The 20252-nt window shown below is 39.2% G+C and overlaps 1 protein-coding gene and 1 pseudogene across 1 annotated transcript in view; both read left to right on the top strand.

Annotated features, from left to right (window-relative positions):
- Positions 1-188: 188 nt before the first annotated feature.
- The window catches only part of C4H2orf42 (chromosome 4 C2orf42 homolog), a 22367-nt gene continuing 2303 nt past the window's right edge, over positions 189-20252 (top strand). The window contains exons 1-8 of the mRNA XM_029937540.1: positions 189-467; positions 1778-2612; positions 3536-3646; positions 8420-8524; positions 10141-10245; positions 15450-15557; positions 16882-16982; positions 18569-18731. Of these exons, the coding sequence (XP_029793400.1) occupies positions 1790-2612; positions 3536-3646; positions 8420-8524; positions 10141-10245; positions 15450-15557; positions 16882-16982; positions 18569-18731 (1516 nt within the window). The 5' untranslated portion in view covers positions 189-467; positions 1778-1789. The remainder of the gene's footprint in view (positions 468-1777; positions 2613-3535; positions 3647-8419; positions 8525-10140; positions 10246-15449; positions 15558-16881; positions 16983-18568; positions 18732-20252) is intronic.
- Positions 995-1513, top strand: LOC115289923 (annotated as a pseudogene).

Genomic DNA, 20252 nt, shown 5'->3' with positions numbered 1-20252 from the left:
CCTGTTTGTTCTCTATTTTCTCTCTCTCTCAAAAATTAGTATACCATACTAATACATACCATACACCATAAGAATTTCTGTCAAATATTTTTCAAATATCTATAGAAGACTTAGATTCCTATGCTAAGAGGAGAGACTCATACATGTTGTATAACTTTAACATTTTTTCTTGTTTTACTTATAGACTGCCAACATCTCCACTTAGGGCAGTTGGGACTCTTCTTTGACTCTGGAACACTGGGCAGGAGCTTTGCCATTGGCTGGCCAAGAAGGGGGAGGCAGAATGTCTGCATTGTTACACCGTGGAGTTCAAATTTCAAAAGACTTTGGGTTAAACAGTATCGTTCACTCTGCAGATGATTATGTCTTTGCCTGTCTTCTATGATCATCCTAAACTAATGAAACACCTTTCAGGTCTTACGGATTTAGGTCACATTGTATTCTGGATTTGCTGGCAGCTGATACAGGTAGGAGAGGGTTGGGGTTTATGGGAAATGGTGGAATGGAAAGAATTAATCTCTCCCATTCTCCGATTCTTACTCAAATTAAACATCTGTGCATGTGAAGATTAGGTTAACTGATGTAGGTTGGTGTATAAAATAATATTGAACTGAGGCGCCTGGGTGGCTCAGTCAGTTGAGCATCCGACTTTGGCTCATCTTGCAGTTTGTGAGTTTGAGCCCCTCCTCAGGCTCTGTGTTGACAGCTCAGCACAGAGCAGCCTGGAGCCTGCTTCGGATTCCGTGTCTCCCTCTCTCTCTGCCAATCCCCTGCTCACTCTCTGTTTCTCAAAAATAAATAAACATTAAATAATTTTTAAAAAACCAGTACTGAGCCTAGAGAAGTGCTTTAGTTGTTTGGATTTTTAAAATGTATAATGAGGCTGCTGGCTGCTCCACTTCTGTCCACTCCTGTCCACTCCGCCATGGGAAGCGCCTTCCCCATAGGACATCAATGCAAACTTGAATAAGAAAAAGTTTCTTCCTCCTGAGCCATGGCATATCAGTTATACAGAAATACCACAGTCTCCAGGAGAGCCTTGATGAGCTCATACAGTCTCAACAGATCACCCCCCAACTTGCTATCCAAGTTCTTCTTCAGTTTGATAAAGCTGTAAATTTAGCATTGGTGCAGAGGGTCAGCAACAGAGTCAATTTCGGGGGCTCTCTAAATACGTACAGATTCTGCGATAATATGTGGACTTTCATATTGGATGATGTTGAATTCAGAGAGGTGACAGAACTTCTTAAAGTGGATAAAGTGAAAATTACAGCCTGTGATGGTAAAAATACTGGTTCCAATAAAACAGAATGAATGGGAAAAAATGACTTTTTTATGCCATCTTCAGTTATTATTCATCGCTTTTTTCAGGAGAAGCATAGAAGAGACTTTTCTTATTTATTCTAGCATTGCAGAAATGACTACACTGTGCTATACTATCAGAATTCCAATAGAAAGTGGCTTACAACTGTAGCCTCTTACCTTTTCAGCATGAAGAACTAAATTTTTTTAATAACACTTTTGCCTTCCTAAAAACATTCTTTGATAAACTCATTTTAAAACTAAAATAAAATGTATAATGAATGTGAAAGGCAAAGTTGCCTTCCCTTTTGCTTGATGGCTTAAGTGAGTGTTCTGTTATGAGGTACAGTTTAAAAATGGTAGATAATTTCTTTACATTTTACTTTCTGTACTAAATATTATAAATGATTTTTAACTTGGTATGTGTGTAGGTATGAATGTGTATTTGTGCTGATGGGTTTATTGCTCTTTCTAGGGCCTTTGAAAAATGGAGCCAAATTCTCTGAGGACTAAAGTCCCAGCTTTCCTGTCTGATCTGGGGAAGGCCACATTGAGGGGAATCAGAAAGTGTCCCCGATGCGGCACATACAATGGGACCCGGGGACTGAGTTGTAAGAACAAGACATGTGGAACCATATTCCGCTACGGTGCACGGAAGCAGCCTAGTGTTGAAGCTGTCAAAATCATAACAGGCTCTGATCTGCAAGTTTACTCGGTGCGGCAAAGAGACCGGGGCCCCGATCACCGATGCTTTGTGGAGCTAGGTGTGTCAGAAACAACAATCCAGACGGTGGACGGGACAGTCATTACTCAGCTGAGCTCCGGACGGTGTTATGTTCCCTCATGCCTGAAAGCTGCCACCCAGGGTGTTGTGGAAAATCAGTGCCAGCACATCAAGCTGGCAGTGAACTGCCAGGCAGAAGCCACCCCTCTGACTCTGAAAAGCTCGGTCTTAAATGCAATGCAGGCCTCCCCAGAGACTAAGCAGATCCTTTGGCAGCTGGCCACAGAGCCCACAGGTCCCCTGGTACAGAGGATTACTAAAAACATTTTGGTGGTGAAATGCAAGGCAAGCCAGAAGCATAGTTTGGGGTATTTGCATACATCCTTTGTGCAGAAAATCAGTGCCAAAAGCTTGCCCGAGCGCCGGTTCTTCTGCTCCTGCCAGGCTCTGAAATCGCATAAGTCGAATGCCTCCAAGGATGAGGTGGCCCAGAGGTGTATTCATTTCTTTGCTTGCATCTGTGCCTTTGCCAGTGACGAGACATTGGCTCAGGAATTCTCAGACTTCCTAAATTTTGATTCCAGCGGTAGGTGGTGTGTTGACACACTCTGTTTTTCTAAAATGGCAATGAAAGAGTTCCCTGATGGCATTTGGAGATTGTCCTAGCAACCTTCAGAAGCAGTTGCTAGATAATTCAAATGAAAAGCATTCCTTCTTTTAAACCCAGTAAGCACACTTGCGTGTTGGTTGGTTGGTTGGTTGGTTGGTTGAAATTAATAATCAAGAGACTTGGGCATTTGAATCTAGCAAGACAGTGAATCTAGCAAAAGTTAACTTTGTTTTGCTTTTTTTGTTGTTGTGGTTTTTTAACTGTCTCACAGAGGCCCAATAGTAATAACAAAGAACAAACAAACACTTTTATTTTAGCTGGCTTGCTTGTTTCTTATCTTTGAAGATGAGGAAAACTAGTACCTTGCTCAAAAGACTTTTAAAGACTCTACATCAAGTCTTTTGTTGTGGTTTTTAACATAGTTGTATCTTATAGATGCTTTTTATTATCATTTCTTAATGATCTTTAGTTGGCAGCAACACCCAACTTTTTAGTTTTATTTTCTGTAGAGTCAAATTTTATCATGTTAATGGTTCATGAACAAAAACCTATGTGTTGGGGAGTCCTTTAAAGGAAATTATTTTAGGGGTGGTTGGGTGGCTCAGTCAAATGTGCATCTAACTACTCTTGATTTTAGCTCAGGTCATGATTGCACGGTCATGAGATTGAGCCCCAAGTCAGGCTCAATGCTGAGTGTGGAGCCTGCTTAAGGTTCTCTCTCTCCCTCTCCCACTGCCCCTCCCCTGCTCTCTCTCAAAAAGAAATAAATATAAAGAGAATTATTTTAAAGCAGGCTATCACCCCATAATTTGTTTTTTATAAGTTAATTTTTCTGTTAGGTAGGGTCCCATACTTACCCTTGGATGGTATTAATAACTAAGAAATGTGTTACATTTTAGGTCTTAAAGAGGTTATTGTGCCCCAGCTAGGTTGCCATTCAGAATCAACAGTATCAGCTTGTGAGTCTGCTGCCTCTAAGCCAAAGAAGAGGAAGAAGGAGGAAGTAGCTGGTAAGCAGCTGTCTCATTTGTTTGGTGGTGTTGTCTTTTAGAGATTGTTTAACTGTATTTCATGTATTTCACCAAATCTTAGCAAATGCAAAAATAATGTTTGCTAGGTTTGTTTCCTGAAAAAAGTTTATCTCTCATTGATGATTCTTTGTCCAATCACACTAAGAGTTGGTTCTTTTGGCCAAGGATAAGATCCAACCAGATACTCTTTTTATTATTGTATATGTTATTTATCCCTTAAACGTTTGGGCCAGTCGCACACCTTAATTTGCTGTAGTGTTATGAAAGTTTTATCCATAGAGTGTGTTTATGACACATCCAATAGTATTTGTGATAGTGGTGAATTATACCTTCTGCACTAATTTAAGAGTATAGTTTCTTATCTGCCTTTTCAACATGTGGCATCATATATACATTTTTTTCTTTTTCAATGTAAATGTACCAGTGGCAGTTAAGGAGTTATATAAATGAATATGAAAATAGTGAAGTGCTCTAGTAAATAAGTGGAGAAAGTCCTAGACTCTAAACAAAAGAAAAATACTACCAGTCTACACATGTGAGTAGGACCATTTTTGTGGGTAGAGGGAGTATTTTTGGAGATGGGTCAAATGGACATGCATAGGAGTTTTGATGATGGGATGGAGAAAGATGGACAAAAAGTGACATGGGCATTTCTATTTTTAAGAAGTAATTCTGGCAGCAATATAGAGCAGAGACTGTTGTTAAATGTTTATTTATTGGTCTTTCCCAAGAAAACCTGAAAGTTAAAAAAAAAAGTTCTTATACTTTGACTCAGTAGTCCTGATTCTAAATAATCTTGTTTTTATAAAATTTATTGTCAAGTTGGTTTCCATATAACACCCAGTGCTCATCCCAACAAGTGCCCTCCTCTGTGCCCATCACCCATTTTCCCCTCTCCCCCATCCCCATCAACCCTCAGTTTGTTCTCAGTATTTAAGAGTCTTTTATGGTTTGACTTCCTCCCTCTCCTTAACTATTTTTTCCCCTTCCCCTCCCCCATGGTCCTCTGATAAGTTTCTCCTGTTCCACCTGAGTGAAAACATGGTATCTGTCCTTCTCTGCCTGACTTATTTCACTTAGTATAATACCCTCAAGTTCCATCCACATTGCTACAAATGGACAGATTTCATTCTTTCTCATTGCCATGTAGTATTCCATTGTATGTATAAATCACATCTTCTTGATCCATTCATCAGTTGATGGACATTTAGGCTCTTTCCATGATTTGGCTATGGTTGAAAGTGCTGCTGTGAACATTGGGGTATATGGGCCCCTATGCATCAACACTCCTATATCCCTTGGGTAAATTCCTAGCAGTGCTATTGCTGGGTCATAGTGGAGTTCTATTGTTAATTTTTTGAGGAACCTCCACACTGTTTTCCATAATGGCTGCACCAGTTTACATTCCCACCAACAGTGTAGGAGGGTGCCCGTCTCTCCACATCCTCGCCAGCATCTATAGTCTCCTGATAGGTTCATTTTAGCCACTCTGACCAGCATGAGGTGGTATCTCAGTGTGGTTTTGACTTGTATTTCCCTGATAATGAGTGATGCTGAGCATTGTTTCATCTGTTAGTTGGTCATCTGGATGTCCTCTTTGGAGAAGTGTCTGTTCATGTCTTCCCCCCATCTTTTCACTGGATTGTTTGGTTTTTGGGTGTGGAATTTGGTGAGTTTGTTATAAATTTTGGATACTAGTCCTTTATCCGGTATGTCATTTGCAACTATCTTTTCCCATTCTGTTGGTTGCCTATTAGTTTTATTGATTGTTTCCCTTTGCAGTGCAGAAGCTTTTTATCTTGATAAGGTCCCAATAGTTCATTTTTGCTCTTGATTCCCTTGCCTTTGGAGATATGTCAATTACAATATTGCTGCAGCTGAGGTCAAGGACGTTGGTTCCTGCTTTCTTCTCTAGGGTTTTGATGGTCTCACATCCAGGTCCTTCATCCATTTTGAGTTTATTTTTGTGTATGATGTAAGAAAGTGGTCTAGTTTCATTCTTCTGCATGTTGCTGTCCAGTTCTCCCAGCACCACCTGTGAAAGAGGCTGTCTTTTTTCCATTGGATACTCTTTCCTGCTTTGTCGAAGATTAATTAGCCATACATTTGTGGGTCCAATTCTGGGTTCTCTATTCTATTCCATTGATCTATGTGCCTATTTTTGTGCCAATACCATACTGTCTTGATGATGACAGCTTTGTAGTAGAGGCAAAAGTCTGGGATTGTGATGCCTCCCGTTTTGGTTTTCTTCTTCAATATTACTTTGGCTATTCAGGGTCTTTTGTGGTTCCATACAAATTTTAGGATTGTTTGTTCTAGCTTTGAGAAGAATGCTCGTGCAATTTTGATTGGGATTGCATTGAATGTGTAGATTGCTTTGGGTAGTATTGACATTTTAACAATATTTATTCTTCCAATCCATGAGCATGGAATGTTTTTCCATTTCTTTGTGTCTTCCTCAATTTCCTTCATGAGTTTTATATAGTTTTCAACATACAGATCTTTTACATCTTTGGTTAGGTTTATTCCTAGGTATTTTATGGTTTTTTGTGCAATTCTGAATGGGATCAGTTTCTTGATTTCTCTTTCTGTTGCTTCATTATTGGTGTATAAAAACGGAACAGACTTCTGTATGTTGATTTGGTACACTGTGACTTTGCTGAATTCATGGATCAGTTCTAGAAGGCTTCTGGTGGAGTCTGTCAGGTTTTCCATGTAGAGTATCATGTCATCTGTGAAAAGTGAAAGTTTGACTTCATCTTTGCCAATTCTGATGCCTTTTATATCCTTTGTTGTCTGATTGCTGATGCTAGGACTTCCAACACGATGTTAAACAATAGTGGTGAGAGTGGACACCCCTGTCGTGTTCCTGATCTCACAGGGAAAGCTCTCAGTTTTTCCTCATTGAGGATGATATTAGCTGTGGGCTTTTCATAAATTATGATGTGTAAGTAAGTCCCTTCTATCCCAACTTTCTCAATGGTTTTTATTAAGAAAGGATGCTGTGTTTTGTCAAATTCTTTTTCTGCATCTATTGACAGGATCATATGGTTTTTATCTTTTCTTTTGTTAATGTGATGTATCACATTGATGGTTTGTGAATATTGAACCAGCCCTGTAACCCAGGAATGAATCCCGCTTGATCATGGTGGATAATTCTTTTTATATGCTGTTGAATTCGATTTGCTAGTATCTTATTGAGGATCTTTGCATTCATATTCATTGGGGATATGGTTCTCTTTTTTTGCTGAGTCTGGGATCTGGTTTGGGAATCAAAGTGATAATGGCTTCGTAGAATGAGTCTGGAAGTTTTTTTCTATTTCAATTTTGGAATAGCTTGAGAAGAATGGGTATGAGCTCTGATTTAAATGTCTGGTAGAATTCCCCAGAGAAGCCATCTGGCCCAGGGCTCTTATTTATTGGGAGATTTTTGAGAACTGATTCAATTTCTTCACTAGTTATGGGTCTGTTCAGATTTCCTATCTCTTCCCATTTGAATTTTGGAAGTGTGTGTACGTTTAGGAATTTGTCCATTTCTTCAAGGTTGTCTAGTTTGTTGGCATATAAATTTTCATAGTACTCCCTAATAATTGCTTACATTTCTGAGGGATTGGTTGTAATAAATTAATTTCCATTCGTAATTTTTTCTATTTGGGTACTTTCTCTTTTCTTTTTGAGAAGCCTGGCTAGAGGTTTATCAGTTTTGTTTATTTTTCAAAAAAAACCATCTCTTGATTCCATTGATAGACTCAACTGTTTTTTGGATTCTATATTGTTTATTTCTGCCCTGATCTTTATTATTTCTCTTCTTCTGCTGGGTTTGGGTGTTCTTGCTGCTCTGCCTCTAGCTCCTTTAGGTGCGCTGTTAGATTTTTATTTGCTCTTTTTCTAGTGTCTTGAAATAGGCCTGGACTGCAATGTATTTTCCTCTTAAGACTGCCTTTGCTGCATCCCAAAGAGTTTGGATTGTTGTTAAGTAATCTTTTTTAAGGAATAATCCTTGATACAGGAAAAACATTTTGTCCACAGATGTTAATTTTACAATTATTTATAATATTGAAAATTAGGAACAAATAAGGGCCAACCACTAGGGATAGTTAAATAAACTGTGATAAAGCAACTTGACAGAATATTAGGCAGCCCTTAAAAATTATGATTAAGAATTTATAAATATTATAAAAATTATTATAAGAAACTATAAAGAAATGTTTAGATAACTCAGGTAAAATATCGAGTGCTGAGTTAAATTTGAATTTCATACAAGCAGTAAATAATTTTTAGTATTGCATGCAATGTTTGAAACATATTAAAAACTATTCATTTATTTGAAATTCAGAACTTTTTTGTGTGCTAAATATGGTGATCCTGGGATAATCACAGTTACTTAAAATCACCATATCAGCGAAATCAGCCACACACACACACACACACACACACACACACACGTTCTTTCTGGTAGTTCACCAGAAAATTGATAGTGATTGAGAGATAGGAACAGCAGTGGGTAAATTTTTTCTTCTTCTTTTCACTTCTAGGTCCACACCCACATCCTAATTTCCTGTAAAGAGCATATAAAACTTAAAATGTTATGTATAAATGCTAATGTTAATTCCTTCTAGAAGCTAAAACTAACTTAGACCTTAGCAAAGACGTTTTATATGTTTTAGACTCTTGAGAAATTAATACAGAATTGATTTATATTCTACAGACATACTATTAAATATTAAATCACTATAATGATGTGTGGTTTAGGTGCACAGACGAACAGTTCACTGCTGCCTCAGGATGCAGTGAGCAATAATCTAAGGAAAAGTGGCCTGAAAAAGCCTGTGGTTGCTTCTTCATTAAAAAGGCAGGGTAAGTTACCCTTCCCCAGGGTAGGCTAAAGAGGTGGAAAATCATCCTAAAGACGCCCAAGGCAATATAATCAAAAGAAATGTTGCATGTTATCCCCCAAAGAGTGCTAAGATAGACACTAGCAGGCACTGAGGCTGAGGTCTGTTCTGTTCCATTGGTTTCAAATCATACTCAGACCCAAATCTTATCTTTTTAATGACAAACACAGCAAAGATTCCTGCATGTTTTGGCACACCTTCTGTAGGATATTTTCTCCTTGTAACTTGTTACCCACATGCATTTGGTATGGGGCCTCAAAGTTGAAGAAGAAACATATTTTATAATTCTGCAGTGATAAATATTTGTTGAGAAAGGGAAATGTAGTCTGTTCTCCAAAGTTGAAGTTTGGGGCACCTGGATGGCTTAGTCAGTAGATCATGTGACTCTTGATCTCAGGGTCCTGAGTTTAAGCCCCATGTTGGGCAGAGAGGTTACTTAAAATAAATAAATAAATAAATAAAACAAAAGTCAACATGTGTGAAAGAAAAAAATGAAGTTTGAAAACATACCTAAAAGCAATAGCATGGCTATCTTTCTGAACTTATGAGACAAAATAACTTAATTTGACCATAACCCATATATTTATTTTTCTGCTCAGCATAATTAAGACCCTACATTTGGGGATCAACAGTGTCTTCTGGTTTTGAAGACAAGATCAATATATAAATAGCAAATAATACAAAACCAAATCTTAATTAACCAATTAATCAAGAACTGACATATTCCAAGAATAAATGTTTTTGGAAGATCAGGGAGTAAACAAAATCATCGGGTATAAGATTTTTAACAGATTTTCATCACTTCCTTTGGTACAAAGGAAAAATAAAATAGCTTTTCATCCAAATTATCACTATATACATTTACCTAATGAGAATTTTAGTTGCAAATGAATAGTAGTTATGGCAACTTTATCTCCTGGTTTTATAGATCTCTAAAGCAGCCATTATACAAGGCCATTCTTCAGTTTGCAGTTTTTTTCGAGGATTTTATTTTTAAGTAATCTCTGTACCTAATGTGGAAATCGAACTCATGACCCCAAAGTCAAGAGTCCCATGCTCCACTAACTGAGCCAGCCAGGCTCTCCTTCAATTTGTGGTTTAATGTTGAAAGGCTGCAAACTTTCTGTGGTTAATAATCTTAAACCCATTAGTTTCTCACAGCTATTCACTTCTTTTTTTCTAGATGGATTTTTTTTTTTTTTTTTCGAGAAAGAGTGAGCAAGGGAGGGGCAGAGAGAGAGAAGGAGAGGGAAAATCTGAGCAGGCACTGTGTGGTCAGCAGAGAGCTCAATGCTAGGCTTGAACTCATGAGCAATGAGATCATGACCTGAGCCCAAACCAAGAATCGGACACTCAACTGACTTAGCAACCCAGGTGTCCCTCTAAATGAATTCTTTAAAAAAAAAAACCTAGAATTTTCCATTTCACTTAATGTATTGAATTTCTTTAAATTTAAGCTTGTTACTCTTTTCTGTAAAAAATCCTCAGCTTTTTCAAACTTAGGTTAACTGTTTTTTTTTGTAAAAAAAAAAAAAAAACATAAAAATTACTGAGAAGATTTTTGTTTGTTTTTCCTAGCCTGTGGACAGCTGTTAGATGAGGCTCAAGTGACCTTGTCCTTCCAAGACTGGCTGGCCAGTGTCACAGAACGCATCCATCAAACCATGCACTATCAATTTGATGGTAAGTATTGGTCACCCAACTTAGTCATTATTGAAAGTAGGAGAATTAAAGTCATTGTATTGTAGTTCTATTCTTTTTTTAATTAAGTTTTTGTTTTAATTCCAGTATAGTTAGCATACAGTCTTATATTAGTTTCAGGTGTACAACATAGTGATTCTGCAATCCCATACACCATCTGGTGTTCATCACCACAGGTACATTCCTTAATCTCCATCACGTACTCACCCATGCCATCACTCTCCTCCCCTCTGGTCACCATCAGTTTGTTCTCTGTAGTTAAGAGTCTGTTTCTTGGTTTCTCTCTCTCTCTCTCTCCTTTCCTTTTTTTTTGTTTCTTAAATTTCACATTAGATTGAAATCATATGGTATCTGTCTTTCTCTGACTTATTTCACCTACCATTATACTCTGGTTCCATCCATGTCACTGCAAATGGTAGTTCTATTCTGTTTTGATAGGAAAAGTAATTAGGCTTCAGTCCAGGGTGCATTGGGCCACAACAAAGTAGAGATTTAAGTAAAATAAAAGAATAATCACATCATTAAAACAAAGGACTAGCAAAATGAATCTAGAGATGGAGGAGCACAACCAGTATATAATCAGTAAAGGTAGAGGAGATGGCCTTGGTCTTGGGGGTATACCTGTCTGTACATGCACGTATATGGATGTGTGTTAGGTGAGAGAGATGCCAAAGCCTTAGGACATCACTCTAACTCTCAACCTTAAAATCAGAGTAAGGGAGGTAAACGTTTATAGAGAAAAATCTAAATATGCGAGGCTAAGATAGTATATACAGTTACATAGACATATTAAGGAAGATTGGAGAATACAGGCTGGATTTGGGTTGATTGTGATAACTTCATGGGACCTCAGCAATTTCAGAAGTAGACCAGTCAACCAGTCCAGGCCCATTGCCTTAAAAACATCCTTGATCCTTGATGGCTGGTCTTCCAGGCTTCGTACAGTGGTGAAGAGCTCACCACTTTTTGAGGCAGCCCATGACATTGTTGGACAGGGAGAGCTGTGAGGAAAGTCTTCCTCACACTAGGGAGAAGTATTTACTTCTAATACGTCCTATTGGTTCTGGTTATGCACTCTAGCCACATGGATGGAGTAGGCCTGTTCTTGTTTCTAAGTGACAGTCCCTCCCACTGCGCACACACCTGTCATGCTGCCTGACAGGTCCTCTTTTCTTCAAGGATACATCTCAGGTCTTCAAACACTCCTCATAGCAGACCTCATATTGTATTGTTCTTTGCTGAATATGTTGCAGTTTATGATTATCATTTTAATCTTTTTTTAAGTTTATTTATTCATTTTGAGAGAGAGAAAGAATGTGAGTAGGGAAGGGGCAGAGAGAGAGGGAAAGAGAGAATCTCAAGCAGGCCCTGCACTATCAGTGCAGAGCCTCATGTGGGGTCCACCTCACAAACCATGAGCTTATGCCCTGAGCCAAGATCAAGAGTCAGACACTTAACCGACTGAGCCACCCAGGCGCCCCTATGATTATCATTTGAAACATGAAACAGACGCCTGGCTGGCTCAGTCGGTAGAACATGCAGTTTTTTATCTCGGGATTATAATTTTGAGCCCCATGTTGGTTATAGAGATTATTTAAAAATAAAATCTTTAGAGGCACTTGGGTGGCTCAATCGGTTAAGTGACCATCTTCAGCTCTGGTCATGATCCCACGGTTCATGAGTTTGAGCCCTACATCAGGCTCTGCGCTGACAGCTCAGAGCCTAGAGTCTGCTTCAGATTCTGTGTCTCCCCCTCTCTCTGCCTTTTCCTTGCTCTGTCTCTCTCTGTCTCAAAAATAGACATTAAAAAAAAGAAGTTATAAAAAAATAAAATCTTAAAAAATAATAATAATAAATATGGGGTGCCTATGTGGCACAGTTGGTTGATCATTCAACTATTGGTTTCAGCTCAGGTCATGAGCTCATGGTTTGTGGGTTCAAGCCCCATGTCAGGCTCTGTGCTGACAGCGTGGAGCCTGCTTGGGATTCTCTCTCCCTCTCTTTCTGCCCATCCCTTTCCCCTGCTCACTCTGTCTCTCTCTCAAAATAAGTAAATAAACTTGAAAAAATTATAAACAAATAAATAAATGGATAGATAGATAAATAAATAAGACACCCCAATGTGAATAGTAGCCCAAAAGGAGACACTCAATAGGAGATGAGATTTGAAGGATTCTAATAGTTATGGCTTCATGGTAACCTCATGGGACCTTCCAAGAATGGAGGTCTTGCAATACATGTTTAATTTTGTTTATATTAATTCAGAATAAATAAAACTTCAGAAGTTACTTTTTAGAAATATGAAATAAATTAAAAGTTTTAAAGAGTCTACGTTTTGGGGTGCCTGGGTGGTTCGCTCAGTTTAGCATCTGACTCTTGATTTCAGCTCAGGTCATGATATCACTGTTCATGAGACTGAGCCCCACATCGGGCTTAGCACTGACAGCATGCAGACTGCTTGGGATTTTCTCTCTCTGCCTCTCCCCTGCTCTCTATCTCTTAAAAAAAATAATTAATAAAATAAAATAGGGGGTTTTTTTCCTGTTAAAATTTTATTTATTTACTGTTTGGGGCGCCTGGGTGCCTCAGTCGGTTAAGCATCCAACTTCGGCTCAGGTCATGATCTCACGGTTCATGGGTTCGAGCCCCGCGTCGGGCTCTGTGCTGACAGCTCGGAGCCTGGAGCCTGCTTCAGATTGTGTGTGTCTCTCTCTCTCTGACCCTCCCCTGCTCATTCTCTGTCTCTCTGTCTTTCAAAATAAAGACAAAAAATTTAAAAAAAATTTTTTTTATTTATTTACTGTTTGAAGTAATGTAATAAGTACCTATTAACTCACCTCCCCAAATCAAAAATAGATCACCAACAATAATGTAAGATACACATGGTGGTCCCTCGCGTCTCCTTCTCCACTCCTTCTCACTATCTCCATTGCCATTACCTTTGTCAAAGGCATCATCATCTCTCCTGGGCTGTGAGTCTGTATGTTCTATGTGGGCCTTTCAAGAGTAACTTGTACATGTTAGCCCTGGCATCACATCATCTGAGTTCTAGTCAGTTAGCACTTCTTTTAGACCAGTAATGATCTCTGCATGCAGCCCATAACCTAAGTTCAAGATGAAAAAATTTAAGATTCCTTTGTATGGTAACTTTTCCAAACTGCCCATCTATCACTGTTTTAGTGGCTCAGAAGTGGTGACCGTTTTGTCATTGACATTCTGCATTCAATGAAGTATACAAGAATATTTGAAAGAATGTAAAGTCCTTCTATGAACTTCTGGAAAACCTTTTTATTTTTCTTGGTTTGACCTTTGTTTCTTTTTTTTTTAATTTTTTTAATGTTTTATTTATTTTTGATACAGAGAGAGACAGAGCATGAGAGGGGGAGGGGCAGAGAGAGAAGGAGACACAGAACCGGAAGCAGGCTCCAGGCTCTGAGCCAGCTGTCAGCACAGAGCCTGATGTGGGGCTTGAACCCACGAACGTGAGATCTGACCTGAGCCGAAGTCGGAGGCTTAACCGACTGAGCCACCCAGGCGCCCCTGACCTTTGTTTCAGAAAGGCATCTGAGGGGTGCCTACCTGGCTCAGTTGGTAGAGCATGAGACTCTTGATCTTAGGGTCATAAGTTTAAGCACTATGTTAGGTATGCAGCCTACTTTAAAAAAATAAAAAATATTTTTTTTAAATAAAAAGGCATCTGAACTGTCTTTAAGAATCTTCTTTAAGAGCCATTCTTGGGATGTCTGGGTAGCTCAGTAAGTTAAGTGTCCAACCCTTAAATTTGGCTCAGGTCATGATCCCAGGGCCATGGGATCAAGCCCTATGTTGGACTCTACGCTGAGTGTGGAGCCTACTTAAGATTCTCTCTCTCTCTCTCTCCCTCTCTCTCTCTCTCTCTCTCTCTCTTTCTCTCTCTCTCTCTCTCTCTCAGCACCTGGGTGGCTCAATTGGTTAAGCATCTGACTTCAGCTCAGGTCATGATCTCATGGTTTGTGGGTTTGAGCCCAGCATCGAGCTCTATGCTGACAGCTCAGAGCCTGGAGCCTGCTTCAGATTCTGTGTCTCCTTCTCTCTCTGCTCCTCCCCAACTCGTGCTCTTTCTCTCTTTCATTCTCAAAAATAAACAAACATTTTTTTTAATTAAAAAAAAAAGATTCTCTCTCTCTCAGGGGCACTTGGGTGGCTTAGTCACTTAAGTGTCCGACTCTTGATTTCAGCTCAGGTCATGATCTTACAGCTCATCAGTTCGAGTTCTGTGCCAACAGTGCAGAGCCTGCTTGGGATTCTCTGTCTCCTCCTCTCTGCCCCTTCCTGCTCATGCTCTCCCTCTCAAAAATAAATATTTTTTAAAAAAAGATTCCCACTTTCTCTTTCTCTGCTCTTCCCCCACACCCCATTCCTGTACATGCATGCACTAGTAGTTCTGAAACATGTTTTTTTGTGTGTGTGTTGTTTGTAGCTCTACACCCAATGTGGAGCTTGAACTCACAATCCCCTGAGATCAGGACTCACTTGCTCCACCACTGAGCCACCCAGTCACCCTCCTCACGAACAGTCTTTCAAGAAAACTCTGAACTCTTTCAACCCCTCCACTGATCACTATTTCTGCTGACTTTTTGTTGACCCTAGTGTCTTGCAAGTTTCTATAAGAGGTTTATTATGTATTTTCAAAACATTTTACCTTCTTAGAGATCATATTCAGAGAGAAAGCCGATGCTTGTTGGATAAACGGTGTCCTGACTTTGTGGCACTCCTGGCCCAGACCATCTGAGTGGCAGCTTGCTGTTACTTTGCGTGGACATGAATGCACAAAGCAAATGCTTGGAGATAGTGAGCAGGATTGAATCAAGTTTACCTTCTCAACTCATTGTTCTCACTTCATTTCAAATACTCCTTAAACGGAAAAGTCTAGGCTGTGCTGGTATTTATGAAACTGGAAACTTGAAAAGTTGTCTTTGGTAGATGACAAGGGTCTGTTGTATTTGTCATCATAGGTATCAAGAGTAGGGCTGGTGACAGTGCTTGACTCATAAAGGTCAATCAAAGCCTTCTTTTTGCCTCTGTATAAAGCAGTCCCAGTGGCGTTTTTAGTTATTACTGCCACCCAATTCCTTTTCTTCCACTTCTCCCTACGTGTCAGAAAGCCCACTGAGCTTTTCTAAGTGAGTTTCTTCTCATTTGCTTAGGCAAACCAGAGCCACTGGTGTTCCACATTCCTCAGTCCTTTTTTGATGCCCTGCAACAAAGAATATCTATAGGAAGTGCGAAGAAACGGCTTCCCAACTCCACCACAGGTATGGGTTTTTTCCTCAGGAACAGCAATAGATATCTTGACCTTAGAGAATTAAGCTTGGAGAAACCACGTGTGATTTTCAGGATTAGGACTTCTAGTCCTTCAGAACATGAAGCCTTAGACAGTTAGCTCTTGGAATAATGATCACCCTCCTCAAAGGTACCACACTTATTCCAGTAAGAGTTAATGGAAAGATTCAGACAGCACAAACTTGGTAAAAGGAAAGTGAGGTGTAATGAGAGTGCCCACTAAGAAGTCTGACATTTTCTAGATACGAACCAATTTCTGATCCGTAGTCAGACGCGTTATCCATTGCGCCACTGGCCCCTCTGCCTACGAACCAATTTCAACAAAAGCATTACAGGCTCCAATCATTATTTGGGCTGGCTTCTTGGAAGCGTATTACAGTCTGTATCAAAACCAAAAACTCGTTTTTCATGGTTCCCAATTTTGATGAAGATTTTATATTTAAAGCAATTCTTAGATGTGGAACCCTTTATAATTACATATTCTGATGCTTATTTCTTGGTTTTCTATTACATCTTCTACTAGAAATTTCATGGTACTTGTTAGTATAAGGAAATGAGGGAGAGAGGAGGAGGAGAAAAGGATTACTCACTGGCAAATAGCCAAAGAGTAACTAGGACTAGTAGGACATCAGTGCTATTTCTTTAGTTAGTAGTTACATGAGGATTATAACAGGAACTGTTTGAGGTATAAATCTATCTTTGAATAGGACAAGCTGTGAATCACTGTTTAGGGCTATAAAAATCTTTGTCTTCACAGCTTATCTATCTGAGGCAGCATCGATTCTTTCTATCACCTTAACCTTTAGGTCTCCTAATACAGTAATTTTAATTCAACCCTTAGCCATGTTTGCAGACCTTTTGGTGAAACCCCTTTGTAGTCCTGCAGGCAAGGCAATAGATTGGCAACCACATCAACTGGCTTAAACTCCATGTAATTCTTTTAACAAATATAATTTGACCTCTGGTATATCTAAAGTTGCGAGAGGTTGTAAGGAGCTATTTTATAATGGAGTCCTGTGCGTGTAGCTACACCAAACAAAGAAATAAGTTTCGAAGGTAGCAAAAATAAGTAGCATCTCAAAGAAGCATGAGAGACATCAGTTAGCAGAAATCCGTATCATCTGATTTATCACATTTCTGCCAAACCTATTATAGGTTTGCCTCTAGAATTCTTTTTTAAAAATGCTGAGATTCTATAAGGAAAGGACTTTCTAGGAACTTTCTAGGAACTGGATAACAAATGAAAGAGAATGTTATTTTTTGGTAGTCTAATCTTATTCCCTTTTTGCATTGAAGCTTTTGTTCGGAAAGACGCCTTGCCACTGGGAACCTTTTCCAAGTATACCTGGCATATCACTAACATCCTGCAAGTTAAACAAATCTTAGATACCCCAGAGGTAAGAGTGTATTTGTGCAATAGGAGGAGGGCAAAGAAGGGAAGAAAGAGAAGCAAGAGCAGGAAGTATGTCTGCAGCAGTTCCTTGAGTTATAGAGTCTGAAGAGAATTCCTTTATTTTGTACTAAAAGATTATTTAGAAATATTCATGGCTATATAGTTCTAACTGTGATTTTAATGGGTATTCCCTATGGTTTGAAAAAGTATCTTAAATTGGAATATCTTTTTTCTTTGCCTTTAGGATCAGAAAACAGATTATTTTTGTGAATTAGATAATGAACCCCTACTAGCTATGGTGAGCCCTAGATTAACTGGCAGGGAGCTAGAAAGTATATAAATAATTTGAGATGATATACTATTTGTGAGGTCAGTGAACTCAGCACAATTAAATGCTTCACCACAAACTGTAATTTAGTTCTCATTAGAAAAATGACCCTTAATTACTTGGTGTTCTTTTCTGGAAGGGGACTATTAGACATTTTTTTTTAATATTTTTTTTAATGTTTTATTTTTGATACAGAAGAGACAGAGCATGAGAGGGGGAGGGGCAGAGAGAGAAGGAGACACAGAATCTGAAACAGGCTCAGGCTCTGAGCTAGCTGTCAGCACAGAGCCTTACGCGGGGCTTGAACCCACGAACATGAGATCTGACCTGAGCCGAAGTCGGAGGCTTAACCGACTGAGCCACCCAGGCGCCCCTATTAGACATTTTTAAACATTTTCTTTTTCAAGCAGACCCTGAAAATTTGAGGCTTTTCCCTTCCTACAGTAATGGAATATTGTAGAACATTCAGCATAGTGTGATTTGATACATTAAGATTAGCTTAACTGCAAGGCATTGTTACATTCAGAAAAAGAAGAAGTTGTTTGGTAGTTATAGAACTTACATGTGAACCCTAGGAAAGGCCTGTGTTAGCACCAAAGGCACTTGAGGAACCTCTTTAAATATTGGATGTTACAGAGACAGCTTCTCGCCTGGAGGAAGTGTTCAGGGAGGCACCGTCAAGTGAAGGAAGAGAGCTAATTGATAATCTTGGAGTGTCAGTCTGTTTGCGCATTACGTACCTGTATCGCCTCATTCAAAATCACAACCATGTGTTGGTATTAACTTGAATTTTGCAGATAAGAAACAGGCCATGCCCTGCTGTTTAGTGGCAAAAACCAGTTCAGGTTCTGTCTACTCAGTCCCAAGGATGGTGTGAAGCATACAAGGTGTGAGGTCAGCTGTAGGTGCTGTCAATGGAGCTTTTAGAAGAAGAATCATGCTAGCAGAGTGGCAGGGAAGAGAATAAAACTGATCTGAGAGCAAGTGTGTGCCAGTAGCCATCACATAGCCATGAAAATGTTAGGGGTTCAGTTTGTAGATAGTTTGGCTGGGGTTCAAATTATAGAGAAAAAAGGAAAACCATGAATGATGTAAAGGAGAAAAGGCAGAATTCTTGATAGCATTTACTTGAAAATACAAGAGGAGGTTTTCATTAATTTGAATGTGACAAAAAAGAGTAAGTGAAAAATCTGTTGTCATCCAAATGTTTGTCTACTTTGAAAGTTTTTCCTTTCTCACCTTGGTATTGTCTTCATGTCCAGATGCCCTTGGAAATCACTCGGAGTTTTATCCAGAACCGGGATGGGACGTATGAGCTGTTTAAATGCCCTAAAGTGGAAGTAGAGAGCATAGCAGAAACCTACGGTCGTATAGAAAAGCAACCTGTGCTGAGACCTTTGGAACTAAAAACTTTTCTCAAAGTTGGTAAGTGAAATTGTGCTTTCAATAGCACTTCTTCCTTTGAAGGTTAGCTACGTGCATTGAATTATCCTAGACTTTGGATCTTGACCTTAAATAAAGAAGACACATGCATTTATCTTGTGAAGGCCATCATGGAATAAAGTGTTTTGTTTTCTTTTAAAGAAGGCTTTTAAAATAAAATTATAAGGGGCACCTGCCTGACTCAGTCTGTAGAGCACATGACTCTTGATCTTGGGGTTGTAAATTCAAATTCCATGTTGAGTGTAGAGACTACGTAAAAATAAAAGCTCTAGGGGCACCTGGGTGGCTCAGTCAGTTAAGCATCCGACTTCGGCTCAGGTCATGATCTTGCGGTTCATGAGTTCGAGCCCTGCCTCAGGCTCTGTGCTGACAGCTGAGAGCCTGGAGCCTGCTTCAGAGTCTGTGTCTCCCTCTCTCTTCCTCTCCCCCACTCACACTCTGTCTCTCTCCCAAAAATAAACATAAAAAAAGATTTAAAATAAAATTTCTAAAAATAAATAGAAGTAATACATATTCATTATAGAGAAATCAGATTTCATTATAGAGCATAAAGGAGAAAGGTAAACCACCTATAATCCCATGCACCATAGAAAACATCACCATTAAGATTTTAGGAGCACCTGGATGGCTCAGTCAGTTAAGCATCTGACTTTGGCTCAGGTCATGATCTTGCGATTCATGTTTGAGCCCTACAACGGGCTCTGTGATGACAGCTCAGATTCTGTGCCTGCTTCAGATTCTGGGTCGCCTTCTCTCTCTGTCCCTTCCCCCACTCACACTCTATGTTTCTCTCTCTCCCTTTCAAAAGTAAATAAACATTAAAAAAAAGAAAAATATTTTGGTATATATCCTTTTAGACTCTGTTCTGGACATGAAAAGAGTTTGTATAAATAAACCTAAAAATTTTTAATAAAATAAATTACCATTGTAACCATTTTTAAGTGTATAGTTCTCAAGCATTAAGTGCATTTACATTGTTGTACAACCATTAGCACCATCCATCTCCAGAACCTTTTTGTCTTCCTCCACTGAAACTCTACCCATTTAATAGTAACTCTCCACTCTTACCTTGCCCCTGATCCTTGACAACCACCATTCTATTTTCTCTCTCCATTAATTTGACTACTTTAGGTAGCTCATGTAAGTAGAATCATACAGTAGTTTTCCTTTCTCTAGCTTATTTCACTCATCACAATGTCTACAAGTTTTATCCATGTTGTAAAACAAGTATCAAAATTATTTTGCCCCCTTTTTTTTTCAGGTAAGCAGTGTGCCCAACATGGGATCTCAGGACCCCAAGATCAAGATTCACATGCTCTGGGGCACCTGGGTGGCTCAGTCGGTTAACTGTCCAACTTCAGCTCAGGTCATGATCTCACAGTTCATGGGTTTGAGCCCTGTTGGGCTTTGTGCTGACAGCTTGGAGCTTGGAGCCTGCTTCAGCTTCTATTTCTTCCTCTCTCTCTCTCTCTCTCTCTCTCTCTCTCTCTCTCTCTCTCTCTC

Source organism: Suricata suricatta, chromosome 4, assembly GCF_006229205.1.
Source record: "Suricata suricatta isolate VVHF042 chromosome 4, meerkat_22Aug2017_6uvM2_HiC, whole genome shotgun sequence".
In the NCBI taxonomy this organism is placed as follows: domain Eukaryota; kingdom Metazoa; phylum Chordata; class Mammalia; order Carnivora; family Herpestidae; genus Suricata; species Suricata suricatta.
This window is presented reverse-complemented; position numbering and strand designations above follow the sequence as displayed.